Here is a 16,459-nt window from a genome sequence, read left to right on the forward strand (position 1 = left end):
CAGTAACAAAAACGTGAGGAAACAGGAACTTAGCTGTTTGTACACATGGAGCTGATGGGAATGGAGATTTGTATAAGTACTCTGAAGGGCAATTTAATAATAATTAATAAAGGTAAGTTGTAAATACTCCACTACCAAGAAATTCTAGTTCTGAGTGCACACCGGGGAGAGAGTCTCATGTGTGTGCCCAGAGAGATCTACAACATTCTCAGCAACGCTTCATAGCAAAAGGGAAAATCCTAAATGTCCATCAAGAGGAGATGTAGATCAACAAACTGTGACCTTTCCCTTTACCGAAATACTATATATCCATGAAAAGGAATGAACTAGAGCCACAGGAAGCAATACAAATAAGCTCAAAAACATGATGTAGAGGGAAAAAAGGAGGCACCATTACATGCAATAATGTAATGTTACATAAAATGTAAGGCGTGCAAAATACATAGGGTGCAAGGGTCTGAAAACACACAGGGAAGTGGTTACCCCAGGAAGGACAGAAGGGCCACAGGGAAAGAGGGTTCCAGGAACATCAGTCATGTTTCATTTGTTAAAGAATTCTGGAAATATTTTCACAAAATATGGAGATTTTTAAAAGCTGCCTGGTAGGCACAGGAGTGCTTTTTATATGGTTCAAGCAGCTCATGGCTCGAAAAGGTGCCATGTCCTCTGCCACCCCGTCCACCTCCGTGGGAAGCTGACAGTCACTCTCCACCCTTGCTATTTGTAGATGATTATACGCCTCCAAAAGGAAATCCAGGAACTAAAGGAGGAACTGGCCCTTGTCACGGGGGAGCTGAGGACAGAGGCGCTCACGGAGGCGGAGCTCCACCAGTAAGCCTGCAGACTTTTTTTTTTTCTTTTCCCTCTTTGTCTTTAACAGTGCAAGCTGTGTGTTCACTTCTTTGTTGGCCCTGACATTATGAATTCACCTCAAAGCGCGAAGTTCTCCCGGGACTGTCTGAAATTGCCCGGAGGCGCCGGTGCAGAGTGGCGGCTTTCCATGCAAAGCGGGATGGGTCTGGCAGTGTTTCTGCCGCCTCAGCTTTGAGGAAGTGCAGCACAGTGCTTAGATGGGATGGGACTATCCTTCTCATGCCAGCTGAAGAAAAGGCATTGTGTAATGGGTTTTCACACACACACACACACACACACACACCCCTCCCAAGCCATGGCGCTCAGATCTGAGAGTTCCAGAAACATCTTTTGTATTCACAGCATCTTGCTGCAAGCACCCATTTATCCCTTGCCAAAGCAAGCACTCTCCTCTCCTAAGTAGATGACCCATCCGTTACAGTTCAGGCACTGGAACCGGGAATGAAAGCAGGTATTGAGAGCCTTGGACGTGCAGCCGGCCAGGGGGCCGCCCACCAGCAAAGCACAGAGGCGGCCCTCCTGGTCCCTCTGCTCCGGAGCCCCGCCTGTTTCTGTGCGCCTCGTTAAGCACTTGTGGGGTGGGCAGCATTCACGCATCAGGCTTAGAGAGCAGTGGAATGCGCTGCTTCCAAAGGAGAAGCGGAACCGCCAAAGATTCTTCTACAGGTATCCGGCCGTCTCGCCCAAGCCTCAGCACAGAACATGGTGAAGAAGACAGACGTTGAAGGTGGTTTTCTGCAAGGCGAGCCCTGAGGAAGGGCCCAGCGCTGCAGGAATCTTAAACAAGGTTTCTGCTGGATGCAAAGCTTTCACTCCTCCAGGGAAGCGGTGCTTCCTGCTAAAACCCACTGTGCTTAATAATATGATAGGCCCCTAAGGCTTGCCTTTAAAATCTGCTTTGTGGCATATTGGCAGTTGAAGTGGGAAATATTGCCCCCTCAAAATTCACATTTTTAAGACTGTATGTCACTTGTTTTCAAATAACCTGGGATAGCTTAGATAATGAGACCAAGAAGCTGAGGATTCCCTCGTTATGATGCTCCCCCCCCTCCAGATAAAAGAATTCCCAATTACCATCTTTGAAAATATTTCTTCAGAATTTTCATCTTCAAGCCGGGATCCAGCCAGGAAAGCAAAACCACTCTAGGCCTCTCAACAAAAAGGAATTTCAGATAGGAAATAAGTTACCCAGAAAACGGTGTTGCTAAGCAGCTAAGAAGGGACTGACTGAGCCCCTCATAGGTTGGTGCCAGCAGGAGCGCCTCCACCCCAGGACCAGGGGGACAATGGGAGAAGGTGACGGTATCAGAACCTAAGAGCTGGAGCCGACCCACAGAAGCGAGGCCACTGCAGATGCACCTGGTTATTTGCAACGTCATGGGGGCAATCCTTGATTCCTCTCTCACCCGCCTTCCAGTCTTCCCCAGTGCCTCCCACTGGCTGAAGAAGCCACTTGTACAGGAAGTCAGGGCTGTAGTTTCCTGTGATCTAGATTTCACAGAGGAAGAGTGGAAATTGGAAGTCAGAGCAGCATCTCCATTACGTGCTCGTGTTTTCTCTAATTCCCATAGATCCTGTTTGTTGCTCAGGACACTCAGTTCGAGGGCAGAGTTCAGAATGTGTTGGTTTCAGTACCTCAGACTCAGGTAGTATATGCTGCAGGTTCCCTCTGCTGCACCGAGACTAGAGAATCACGGAACTCCTGTAGAAGAACACAGAAGCCTGTAACCATGCCCGAAAACAGGATTTCTCAGAGGCTTCATGGAAGTTCTGCGACGTTGAAAGATGAGGATTGAGACGGGCATGAGAAAAGGCTTGACCGAGACACAGGTGCAGCACGAGGCTCCGCGTCCGGTAGCGGAACCCTGGAGCAGCGGAGAGCCAGGAACAGCCAATGAGCATTCTGAGAGCGGTTGTAGTGGGCGTGGTTCATCCCGTGGACGCCTGTGCTGTCCTCCTGCCCAGTGCTTGGGATGGGGTACAGGAAGGGGCCCCAGGTAGCTGCCGAGAGGGGCCGGATAAGCTCTGCAGACCAGCTGCTGGCTTCAGCTTGACCCGTTCCCTGCTTCTCACTGGAAACCACACAGAGCACAAGCCCCACGCCAGCGTCAGCCCCTCATCCCAACCTGGCCTCCCAAGCTGAGGCTGGGAACTCACAGTCGGGACCGAGCAGACACAGTAACACAGAGATGGCCGGGAGTCTGGGAAAGACAGGAGCAAGAACTTAGGGTCTCCAAGGCCTCGGAACTACATTCTTACAAGAACAATGCTTCACATCTTTAGGAAAATAAAATCTATTATTCCATCCATGAAACAAGAACAGAATCTTGAATTTTACAAAACAGAACCAAGAGGAGATCCTACATGTAATTGTTGCTGTTCAGTAGTTAATAGACGGCTCCACAGCAGAATAGAAGGGGGGAAAAGCAGATTAGTGATGTGGGAAGATCAGGGCCAAGCACTTGTTCTGCAAGAGAAGATAAAAGAGCCAAGAGAAAGTTTACAAGAAGAAACTGCACCCATGGGTGAGAGCACGCGGCACTTGTCTGTGTGTTCCTGCCTTTCTTCATTGCACACCGTATCCTCCAGTTCTAGCCATGTTCTTTATCCTTTTTCATGGCTGAGTGGTATTCTGTCATGCACAGGTACACCATTTTCTTTATCTCACTCATCTGTAAAGTCTAAAGAAAATATAAAAAGGTGATCTAGACGTTAACAGAGGCTAGAGAGGGAAGGGGGCAGAGGGAGGGAGAAATGTTCATTAGTGGGTATTAAGTTTTCACTACCTAGGTGTTAGAAATTCTGGGTCTCTATTACACAGGAAGGTAACTATAATGTATAGGTATTATGTATCTCTCTATTTCAAAAGCTAGAAGATAATATTTTGGATGTTTTCACCATGAAGAAATGCTAAATGTTTGAGGAGATAGGAATGTTTGCCCTGATCAAACATTATGCAATCTATATATACATTGAAATATCACATAGTATACTAAAAACATATACAATTTTATATAGCTGCTAAAGATTTTTAATAAATAAAAGAATAGCAGGAAAAAAGCATAATGGAGAATAGCTCTAGATCTACCAATATCTAACGATTGGGAGCTCATGGAGGAGAAAATAGAGATAATGCTGAATAAATGATATCTAAGAATTTCTTAGAACTAATAAAAAAAAAAGACATAAAATTTCAAAAATGAAACAGTTACCAAGTGCTGAGCCATACTGTGATGTTGTAGAAAAATTTGGGGGACTTCAAAATATAGAAAAGAATCCCAAAATTTACTGGTGAGAAAAAAAAAATTACTAAAAATATGACTTAGAGCAGACTTCTCATCAGTAACTCTGGAACCAAAAATTTCCAGTACTGGAAAGCAAAGCGAAAAGCACTTTAAATGTATATTTCTGTAGACAAATTAGTATTTAAGTGTGGAGATGAAATAAAGATATTTTGCTGATTTACTTTGAAACTACCACAGACTGTATGTGTTTTTTAAAAAAAAAATTATTTGAAAGGCAGAGTTAGAGAGAGGCAGAGGCAGAGACAAAGACAGAGAGAGGTCTTTCATCCACTGGTTCACTCCCCAAATGGCCTCAACAGCCCGAGCTGGGCCTATCCAAAGCCAGGAGCCAGCAGTTTCTCCCGGGTCTCCCACACGGGTGCAGGGGCCCAAGGAGTTGGGCCATCTTCCACTGCCTTCCCAGGCCACAGCAGAGAGCTGGATTGGAAGTGGAGCAGCTGGTCTTTGAATCGGCGCCCAGATGGGACGCCGGCACTGCAGGCAACAGCTTTATTCATGTGCCACAGCACCAGCCCCTGTATGCGATGTATCAGAAAGAACAATGAAATGTAAGAAACAATAAGAATGTATACATTTTGTTTTGTCCTCTTTATGATATTTAATTTTATATAGTGTTTACATTTTGTATTTTACTCACTTGCTGTTTATTGCATGGATGAATTTTTCTGTTTAGAAATAATTAAAAGAGCAATAATAATTTGCATTTACAAGGGCTTGGTGGGTAGATTGGGGGAGAAATAAAATTATGATACTAGATTATAAAATCCTGAAGAACGGGGCTGGCGCCATGGCTCACTTGGTTAATCCTCTGCCTGCAGCACCGGTATCCCATATGGGCTCTGGGTTCTAGTCCCGGTTGCTCCTCTTCCAGTCCAACTCTCTGCTGTGGCCCAGGAGGGCAGTGGAGGATGGCCCAAGTGTTTGGACTCCTGCACCTGCATGGGAGACCAGGAAGAGGCACCTGGCTCCTGGCTTCAGATTGGTGTGGTGCTGGCCGTGGCGGCCATTTGGGGGATGAACTCTCTCTGACTGTTTATAACTCTACCTGTCAAATAAAAAAAAAAAAAAAATCCTGAAGAACACTTGGGTCATGGACAGACTTCTGTTGGTCCGTGGACAGCTTCTTTGCTGTCAAGAAAGTGTGCTACATAGCACTGCGTTTTATTAGTGAATTTGGATCTGCATTTAGGGAGAACAAATGTTGCAAACTGTATCTCTCCCCGGCTCCCCACCGCCACAGCAAAGCACAGGGTTTCACAAAGTCCTGTAAATGTGTTTTCTGTTCACACTGACAATAGCATTATCCAGATAACGAGTTTGGTTCTTCTTGGGAATATTGTTGGTCTTGTGTTTCCAGCTTGGCTGAGCAGTGATGCAACCTGAATTTCCACAGAACTCAGTCTCTTGTCCTCCTGAAGTGGAAGTGCCCCTAAGGTGGCCCTGTTTATATCCTGGCCCAAATCTCGGTGGATGCTTGTTTGTGTTCAGGAGTTGAGTCAGCTCCAGGCCCTGCTGCTGCACCCGGCCACCCCAGCCTGGCAGGAGGGAGCAGCAGAAATGCCCTCACTCGGGTCCACTTCCCCTCCTGCTGACTGCTGGCCACTGCAGCACTGGGACGTTCCTGTTAGGGATCCTGCGAAGAATGTCACAAAGCAGATAGTGAGGGGACAGCGTACTCTCCGTAGTGTGCAGGGGGCAGTTTGGAAATGCCTGTTAATATCCAGCCCCATCCAATTTTTTGAACCATTTCCCAACACTTCAATTCTTAATGTAAATATTTGCTGCATCGACTTAGATGCCTTAATTAAAGAAGATTTGAGATGTCAGCCTCTAGTTATTGTGATATTTTTAGTTTACACTCCCCCCTTTTTGGGGGGGGGCTGAGACATTCTGAGGAGGGACAGCTGGCTGAAGGCTGTAGAGCCAAGTTAGTGTTTATACAGAACATCTTGGTGAAGATTTGATCGTGATTGATTCTCCAAACACGTGCATCCTTGTTCCTGGTAAAGCAATAAACCGTAGCTCCTTGGCTAGCATGGAATCATTATATCCTGGCCCAAGATTTAAGCGAGTGGAATATTTTTTGAATAGCAACATTTTATTTCTGAGAGGGAATTTAATTGGATTTCATGAACTCAATTTTGCCCAAAGTATTTGGATACCTACAAATATCCGGATACTTTTCTAACAACAAAACAGCTGGCTTACATCAGTTAATCCTATAACCTGAATTCATTCAGCACCTAGTAGTTACTTAATTATTATAATAGGTGATTTGGGGGACTCAGAAGTACAGGATACAAAAAAATGATTCCAATGAGTTGCAGTTTTATCAAGGAAATCTTATACACACACTGCATATACATACATACATACATACTCACATAAAGCGCACAATGTCTGGTTATAGGAGAAAACTTAAGTTCATGGAAAATTGAATTTAAAAATGTTTTAGTGCAAAACATGATGCTCATGCCTTTTTTATCACATGCATTTTCTCTGAGCATTTTAAAGCCCCCTCATATTAGTAGAATGAATAGATGTGTACAGAAAAATTTAAAACTTTAATTCTAATCTACCTCCATAACCTTTAACTGGTACTCAAGACTTGTTAAGTGTGCATAGGAGAGTTGAACTAAACATTATCTATGTACTCTTTTCAGCTCTGTGTTTTTGAATTTTATATCAGCTTATTACATATACTTTAATACAATACTCAGTATCTGTGCTGATAAAAAGCTAAATCATTAGGTAGGAGTTCAGGGCTAGAAGTGGCTGCAAACTTTATCCATGGAGTAGGCTGAATAACTGCTAAAGCGTGTCGAGAGCAGGAGGTCACCGTTCTGACAAAGGTGCAGAGAGGGGAGGTGAGAGTGTATGGGGAAGGGACGAGGGTGGAAACAGCAGACCAGTGTGGGGCTTGCGTGTACCGAGCACCAACTAGTGACAGTCTGAGCTTCTCATCTGCAAATTGGAGACTAGGACCAGATCGATTAATGGTGACCTCATGATGGGCTAGGAGTGCCACAGGTAGAAGGGCTAGTGTTTGATTTAGTAGTGACGGGGACATTTGCTGTGGTCTGAAAATACTATGATTGGTTAATTCACTTAGCAAGTGTTTATTGTGCTCTTTCCTTGCACTAAGCAGCGTTCCAGATGCCCAGCCTTTAACATGAAGAAGAAATGTGTGGCATACAGGTTGAGTTGTGGAACTTCTAGAGAAAAGTTGAAATGGAAGATGTTGACCTCAGTATCATATGAGGTCAAGACCAAGGGTCAGCTTGGAAATTCTCTGAACTAACTTGAAGTAGGTGACAGTTTGTACCCACAGGATTGTAGCTTCCACATTCAGGCTTACTGTAGGTAGACTGTCATCTGACTTTATCTTTCCACTAAAATTATAATAGTAGTATAACATTCTTAACAATTGGTTTCACAAACATATAAAAGTTCTTTAAAAAATATTTGCAGCAATACTGATACATACAGACATTTCTTTTTTTCTTTTTTTTTTTTTGAGTTTTAGCTCCCACATTAAAGAGAGAACATGCAATACTTGTCTTTCTTGAGTCCAGCTTATTTCACTCAAAATGATGTCCTCCAATTTCATCCATTTTGCTGCAAATACTAGAATATTCCATTGTGTATATATACCACAGTTTCTTTATCCATTCATCTGATGATGAACACCTTGGTTGATTTCAAATTTTGGCTATTGTGAACAGTGCTGCCATAAACATGGTAGTGTGAGTATGTCTTTTTTTTAAAAAAAAAGATTTATTTATTTATTTATTTGAAAGAGTTACACTGAGAGAAGAGAGGCAGAGAGAGGGAGAGAGAGGTCTTCCATCCGATGGTTCACTCCCCAAATGGCCACAATGGTCAGAGCTGTGCTGATCTGAAGTCAGGAGCCAGGAGCTTCTTCCAGTTCTCCCTTGTGGGTGCAAGGGCCCAAGAACTTGGGCCATATTCTACTGCTTTCCCAGGCCATAGCAGAGAACTGGATCAGAAGTGGAACAACTGGGTGTCAAACTGGCGCCCATATGGGATGCTGACGCTTCAGGCCAGGGTGTTAACTTGCTGCGCCACAACCCAGACCCCGTGGGTATGTCTTTAATACAAGGTGTTCATGTCTTTTGGGTATACTAGTGGAATTGCTGGACCATATGGCAAGTCTATTTCTAGTTTTTAAGAAATCTCCACACTGTTTTCCACAGTGGCTGCACTAGTTTACATTCCCACCAACAGTGTATAAATGTTCCCCTTTGTCCATATCCCCGCCAGCTTTTGTTACTCTCTGTGTTTAGGGTTTTAGCCATTCTGACAGGGATGATGTGACATCTCATTGTGGTTTTGATTTGCATTCCCCTGATGGCTAGTGATGTTGAGCATTTTTTCATATTTTTGCTGGCCATTTGTATTTCTTTTGAGAACTGTCTATTAATGCTCTTTGCCCATTTCTCAACTGCATTGGGGAAAAAAAGGAGGGTGGGAGGAAGGGAGAAAGGTAATATCATTATGTTCTTAGAATTGTATCTACAAAGTACATTGAGTCTGTTAAAAACTAACTAAAATTAAAATTAAAAATTTGAAAAGTAATTTAAAAAATAATGAATAAATGAATGAAAAAACTGCTAAGGATTAATATATTTTCCTTTAAAAGTATACTATGAAACATTATTAACTAATTGCACATATTTGAATATGTACTTCTTATTTTATTCTAAACTCCCTTGAGAAAATAAAAATAAAATAAGGGACCTGCGCTGTGGTGCAGTGGGTTAAAGCCCTGGCCTGAAGCACCGGCATCCCATATGGATGCCGGTTCGGGTCCCGGCTGCTCCTCTTCCGATCCAGCTCTCTGCTATGGCCTGGGATAGCAGTAGAAGAAGACCCAAGACCTTGGGCCCTTGCACCCATGTGGGAGACCTGGTGGAAGCTCCTGGCTCCTGGCTTCAGATCAGTGAAGCTCCGACCGTTGTGGCCAACTAGGGAGTGAACCAGCAGATGGAAGACCTTTCTCTCTGTCTCTACCTCTCTCTGTAATTCTTTCAAATAAATAAATCTTTAAAAAAATAATAAATAGAAAACTTCTAAAAATGTAAAATACGTAAGAATAAACCTAACAAAATATGTACCATATTGTTGCTTAAAACTCTAAAACAATGAGAAAAATAACAAAAAACTAAATAAATTAAGAGACAACCTATGCTCATAGACTGGATTTTTTCAGTGTTAAAAATATGGATTCTACCCAAATGGATCTTTAAATTTAATGCAATCCCAATAAAAATTCCAGCAGGTTTTGTGTGTGTGTGTGTGTGTGTGTGTGTAAACTGACAAACTGATTCTGAAACCCACAGGAATGCAAAGAACCTAGAATAGGTAAAACAGCTTTGTAAATGAAGAGCAACCAATACCTTAAACCACGTACAAACACTTACTTGAAATGGATCATAAACCTAAATGTAAAATCTAAAATATAAAACTCTAAAGTCAAAGATAAGAGAAGTTCTTTGTGACCTTGAATTAGGCAAAGATTTATTAGGACATAAAAAAAAGCACAAGCAATAAAACAAAAAGAAGATAAATGGAACTATTTCACAATTTAAAGCAACTTTTCTTTGAAAGAGTGTATTAAGAAAAATAATAAACCATAGAGTGGGAGAAGATATTTTCAAAACACATATCTGCTAAAGAAATTGTATATCTGTAATCTTGAAAATTATCACAATTAGAGAAGACATGATAAAATATTGACAAAATATATGAGCAGATATAACAATCAAAAGATACACTAACAGTAAATAATGACATGAATGTTCAGCATTGTCGGTCACTAGAAGAATAGAATTAAAATCATGATGAGGTGTTACCATTCAACTGTTAGAATAGCTTTTAAAAACTGGCTGTAGCAAGTGTGGTGAGAATAAGAAACAGCTGAAATGTGTCTTGCTGGTGGAAATGTAACACGGTACATCCACTTTGGAAAGCAATTTGGTAGCATCTTGTAACATTAAACATAACACCATAAATCCAGCAATTCCATTTCTAGGTCCTTATATGTAAAAAATGAAAATACAACACAGAGAACTATACATGAATATTTATAGCAGCTTTACTCATAAAAACTGGAAGCAACTCAGACCTTTCGATCAGTAAGTAGTTGTACAAATTGTGGTATAATCATATAATGGAATCCTACTCAGCAATAAAAATGGAATGAACTATTGACGCATCCAATAACTTGGATGAATCTCAAAAGCATCATGCTGAGTGACAGATGCCAGATACAGAAGGCGACATCCTACACAATTCCAATTATATGCCATTCTGTTAAAGGCAAAAGTATAAGAACAGAAATCAGATTAGTGGTTGCCAAGGTTGCTGGTGGGAGAGGGAATTTATATCAAAGGAACAAGAGGACGTGGTTTAGGGTGGCTGAACTACTCTATCTCTGGATTCTGGTGATGGTGCATGACTATCTGTTTGTCAAGACTCACAGCATTATGAATTTTAACTTTCGTTGTAAATTTAACCTCAACTAACCTGACTTTGAAAAGTTGGAAAAATCTCTACGTCAAAAGATAATATAAACTTTAATAACCTGTTTATCAAACCAAATTTTTTAAAGCTCACAGAAAAGCAAAACTATAAACTGGGAATTTTCCTTTAGGTAAGATTTTGATATGATCAATTTAAGAATAGCAATGGTCTTTTACCATAAAGTCCCTCAGAACACCCAGGCATCCCCCTTTTCAACCAATTACTCTCCATATTCAAGCTGATTACCAAACCTGCAAACTAACTTGCAACTGCACCCTGACATCTTTCCTGTTACAGTGGAGAATGTGTTCCTTCCCGTCCTGCAGTGTCAGCCCCAGTCCTGCCATCTCAATAACATCACTATCTTTTTCATTTTTACATTACCTTCAACCTCTCCACTTTTATTGGACTCTTCTTATCAGTATTTAAATAGGCCCAACTTCAAAAAAAAAAAAAAAAAAAAAGCAGAGTTGAAACCAGAATACTCTGCCTTGATCTCAGTTCTCCATCTAGTCAGGTACTGCTCCCTTTCTTGTCCTGTGAGCTAAATTACTCCAGGAGGTTGCTTTTATTTGGTATCTCTTTCCTTCTCTCCCAGTCACTCCTCAATGCCTTCCAATATGGCTTCTGTCCCTAGTGTCCTGAAGTGGCTGTCGTCACAGCCGTTACTGACCTCAGTGTGAGAAATTCAAGAGACTTATTTTAGTCCATCGATCTGAACTTCTCCGCATCATTCAACGTTGTTAACAACCTTCTCATTGAAGCAGTCCGTTCTTGCTTCCCGTCGCCTCTCCTCGACTTCCTGGGTGGAATTATCCTCCCTTCACGTTGACCTTCCTCAAACGATACACCAGGACTTGATCTTCTCTCGTCATTTGATAGTTTGTTTTAGACAGCCTCATCAACACCACCCAAATGTTGATGAATTGTACATTGATTTCACTAGTCCATAGGTTTCTGAACGCCATACTCATGGATCCCATTGCCTACCTGACAGCTGGCCACGAACTCCACATGCCACGGACTCAACATAAATTCCTCTCCGTCTTTCTGCAGACCTGCCACCGTTTCCCTCTCCAAGGCTTACAATTGCCCAAGCCAGAAAGTTCCAAGTCACTTATGATTCTATTCGTTTGCTCATACCCTTAATCCAATCCATCTGGGAGTCCTATTGACGCTATCTTTAAAACATGACCTAATCGCTCACACCACCACTGTTGTAGCTGTCCTTATTCAAATCTCTGTCATCTCCTTTCCACTCCTAAAATGCTCAAATAACGTGTTTCATTCAACCCGCTTGGGCTCCCCTCTGAAACTTTATCAATGCGGCCAGAATACCCCTTTTAAAAGTGCAAATCTTATCACTTCACTCTTCTTAGGACTCTCCTGTGACGTCTGACTTCCCATTGTTCCTGAGAAAAGACCAGCCTGCTTCCCAAGGCCCGTAAATATCTTCCTGATCTGACCTTTTTCTGTATTTTCAGTCGTCTTTCCCTGATCTCTCCGTACGTATCTGTCCTCTCTCATGGTCGCACCTTTGCCCGTGCCATGGCCTTGCTGGAGTACGTGCTTGGAGACACACGCCCACACCCCCTGCTTTTCCGCTTCATCCTTCAAATCTCAGTTCAAGTAGTTCCTCCTCCAAGAAGCCTTCTCTGATCTGAAACTCCATCTAAATCATGACTGTGTTACACGTTGTCCTATTTTCTGTGCTTTTCCTTCAGAGTTCTCATCTCTGTTCAGTTTGATCGATATCTGTTTCCTTCACTATAACGAGAAGGCTTTTAGGGCACAAACTGTACCTACTTTCAAAGAATGTACACAGGGGCCTGCACTGTGGTGTGGTGGGTAAAACCGCCTGCAGCCCCAAAATGGGAGCCAATTTGAGTCCTGGATGCTCCACTTCCCATCCAGCTCTCTGCTATGGCCTGAGAAAGCAGTAGAAGATGGTCCAAGTCCTTGGTTCCCTGCACCTGTGAGGGAGACTCGGAAGAAGCTCCTCACTCCTGGCTTAGGATCCATCCAGCTCTGGCCATTGTAGCCATTTGGGGAGTGAACCAGTGGATGGAAGATCTCTCTCTCTCTCTCTGCCTTAATCTCTCTGTAACTCTACCTTTCAAATAACTAAATAAATCTTAAAAAAAAAAAAAAGAATGTACACATCCCCTTCATTTGCATCATTTTATGACACATAATCAAAGAACATTCAGCCGCTATTGATACAGCAAAGCTTGTGTATTAGCTACATGAAAATTCCAGAGGGAGAAACCAGAGAGGCATTTAGCTGGCTTATGAGCGTGTAACCACACCCTGTAAGGCTGAGATGACTGGTGAAACCCGTCGTGCAGGTAAACGGTACCTCAAGCAAATGATGGCCTACTTTGATAGCCATTTTACCAAAGGAGAAATTGTTCTTGCACTGGCCAGGGTCAGCCTTGAACCTTGCTTTTTAGGAATTCCCAGGTTCTACCAGCTTTGGTTTCTGCTCCTGTTGCTCCGTTGAGGAAGAAAGGGCGTGGGGAAGCTGGGCTGCTCTGGACTGGCCTCTGGGCCCTTAGGACGAGAGCACAAAAGGGAACAGGGCCTCGCTTTCGTCCCTGGAGCTTTGCTCTGTGTTTGTGCCTATTTGGAAATTGTTACCTGGTAAGATTCCTTTTAAAAAGTAATTCTTTATAAAAATAAAAGAAATTAAGACAAGAATAACTTAAAGCCAAATACATGGTGTTATAAAACTCACAAACAGAATTTGTTTCAAAAGAACATATTTGTACTAGTGAAAGCTTCCTTGATGTCCAGGCTTCTATTTAAATGCAAATAAATATGCCTAAAGGGAACATCTTAAATCTTTGTTTTTCCATCAAGTCAGTTTCAACTTTGAAAGAAAATAAATTTATATTTGTATTCATTCCTTTCAGTGGATAAACACTGACTGTGCACGATGGTAAATTTGGGCTGTGTGTTAGGAACCAGGGATTGCTCAAACCAAAGTACCATACAGGAGCCTGGCAGTGTGGGAGAGAGGGGCTGATGACCAGATACTCGCCTGGGAGCTTCAGAAATGTGCATGGAGAAGTCACATTGTCTTTTAATTCCATCTTTCCACATATTTTTGAAGCCCCCCTGGAAATTTATCGATGGTGCTGCTGTGCTGTGACGGACCCCCAGTGCAGCAAGGAGAGGGGCAGGGGCCAGGGAGGAAAGAGTTTATAGAGGAAGTGACATAGTGGAAGCCCACCAGTGCTTTCATCCCTTTAAAGCAAGCATTTAAAGGTGACTCCAGAAGTCATTTCCATCCTACTCAACTGCAGTTCAAGCTTTTTTATTGGGTATTCTAATAAAAGTTTAATTGGATTCAATCCTCAATAGAACCATAAACCAAAATTCAACTTTAGGTAGAGTGGCTCTCTTGAACCTAAAATTTGATAACTTGTTCCAGAATGTATAGGACAGAATAATTCAAATCAAGACCATCGCATATAATTTGAGATACAGCATCATAATGCCTGTAAGTCTTGAAATGTGATCCTCAGACTATTTCAGAAGCAAAATGAAATAAACAAAGAGCTACATAAATACCCTACAATGTTTGATTTAATATAGTCCTAGTGAGAATCAGATACCAAACCAGTCTTTTAGGGAGAATCTCTTGTCAGTACTTAATTCTGGATCAATAGTGTTTTATCCCTTTTATATTTAGTTTACTGTCACTGGCCTCCAAGGCAATTTTAATTATAAAACCCTTATTACAAACATGTTTCAAAGTCAGGACTTCAAGCTGCACAATTTCTAGGACACAATTATTCTCTGGAAGTGCCTTCCCTTGTGGAGGCAGATGGAGTGGATTTCTGGAAACTTTGCACCTCAAGAATGAGAGAGACAGACAGACAGACAGACAGACATGGGGAGTGAGAGCAATGCACATGCAAGTGTGAAGAGTTGGGTGTTACTGGGAACATGACTGAGCTCTCCCCTATGGACTGCTCATTAGAAAGTGAAAAAAACCTCAAAGTTCGTATCTAATTTCTTGTCATTCAGGATGAAATTGTCCCGATGGTCTTGACTCCCCCTCACCTGTCCAGCACTTCTGTGACCTGCAGAGGCCTCACATGGCCACGTCCTGGCAATCTCTCAGGCCTTGTTCCGCTCTGAACCTCACCTCCCTCACTCTGGTCTCTTCTCCACACCTCTCCTGAAATAATCCCTCCTCATCCCACTGCTCAAACATGTCATAGCAGAAAGACCTTCCCAGGCCACCTTACCAAAATTACACCTTCCTCTGGGCAGGCGTTGAGGCAAGCAACTTGAGTTGCTGCCTGGGACTCGCACTCTAATCTCCTATTAGAGCACCTGTTCAAGTGCTGGCTCCTCTGCTTCTCATCCAGCTTCCTGCTAATGTGCCTGAGAGGCAGCAGAGGATGGCTCAAATGCTTGGGTCCCTGCCACCCATGTGGGAGACTCAGGTGGAGCTCCTGACTCCTGGTTTTGACCTGGCCCAGCCCTCGCTGTTGTGGCCGTTTGGGAAGTAAACCAACAGATAGAAGATGGAATATTCTTCTCTCTCTCTCTCTCTCTGCTTTTCAAATAAATAAATCCTTAAAGTGGGGAGGACACACTCCATGAGCTTTTAAAACAAATAAAAATAAGCCTTCTTCTGCCCCTCTTTATCCCTTCTATGCTGGGTTATTTTCCTTTATATCAACAACGTCATACTTAATGTTTAACTGCCAATCTCTCCCTACTTGATGGGTGAGCTTCATGATACTGGGCCTTTAAAGGAGCTGGTCACCTTTATGCCCTGGAACCTAAAACAGAACCTGGCACATGGTAGGCCCTCAGGAACGATCTTTTGAATGAACTAGTAAACACCACATCAGGCCCACTGTCTGTCTCTGATTTCTTTAATGAGCTATTCATTTCAAATCACTTAGACCTCCACACAGAGCTGCCCCAGGGTGTTCAGTATAAATGGGGTCCTCAAAACCAGTCTCTGCTGATAGAACACACTTCCTGACATGGAGACTTGATAGCCACTGTGTACTAGGCCTTGTAGGTTTCTTCTCATGGGTGTGAATGATGGAGGGGAAGGATTGTCTGAAATAGTCAGAATTTTGCCCATAACTTTTTATCTACTCTACTTCTTTATTTTTAAAAATAACTTTCTAATTTATAACTTTTTAATAATTTTTAAAAATAACAGTGCTGCCATCCCATATGGGCACTGGTTCGAGTCCCAGCTGTGCCACTTCTGATCCAGATCTTTGCTGTGGCCTGGGAAAGCAGTAGAAGATGGCCCAGGTCCTCGGGTCCCTGCGCCTGCATGGGAGACCTGGAAGAAGCTTCTAGCTCCTGGCTTTAAGACCCAGAAGAAGCTTTTGGCTCCTGGCTTCAGATTGACGCAACTCTGGCCATTGCAGCCAGTTAGGGAGTGAACCAGCAGATGGAAGACTCTCTCTCTCTCTCTCTCTCTCTCTCTCTCTCTCCAACTCTGACTTTCAAATAAATAAATAAATCTTAAAAAATATTACTCAAGAGTCACAGAGACAGAGTGAGAGAGAGACAGAGAGAGAGAGAGAGGAAGTGAGCTCCCATCCACTGGCTCACTCCTTGGAAGCCTGCAATGGCCAGGGGTCTGAGGGTGGGAGCAAGGAACGCCATCCAGGTCTCCCACGTGGGTAGCAGGGACTCCTACCCGAGCCAGCACTGCTGCTCCTGGGGTGTGCAGCAGCAGCAAGCTA

General features: G+C 42.9%; 1 protein-coding gene across 9 annotated transcripts in view; it reads left to right on the top strand.

The window, feature by feature from the left end:
• The window catches only part of KIF6 (kinesin family member 6), a 437,691-nt gene that overhangs the window by 179,488 nt on the left and 241,744 nt on the right, over positions 1-16,459 (top strand). For 8 of the 9 annotated variants that reach the window (XM_008262871.4, XM_051854769.2, XM_051854771.2 and 5 more), the window contains one exon: positions 728-831. In XM_008262871.4, coding sequence (XP_008261093.2) covers positions 728-831 — 104 coding nt within the window. Of the gene's footprint in view, positions 1-727; positions 832-16,459 lie in introns of those variants that run through there. The other variant, XM_051854773.2, reaches the window with a different exon arrangement.

This window comes from Oryctolagus cuniculus, chromosome 5 (assembly GCF_964237555.1).
Source record: "Oryctolagus cuniculus chromosome 5, mOryCun1.1, whole genome shotgun sequence".
In the NCBI taxonomy this organism is placed as follows: Eukaryota; Metazoa; Chordata; class Mammalia; order Lagomorpha; family Leporidae; genus Oryctolagus; species Oryctolagus cuniculus.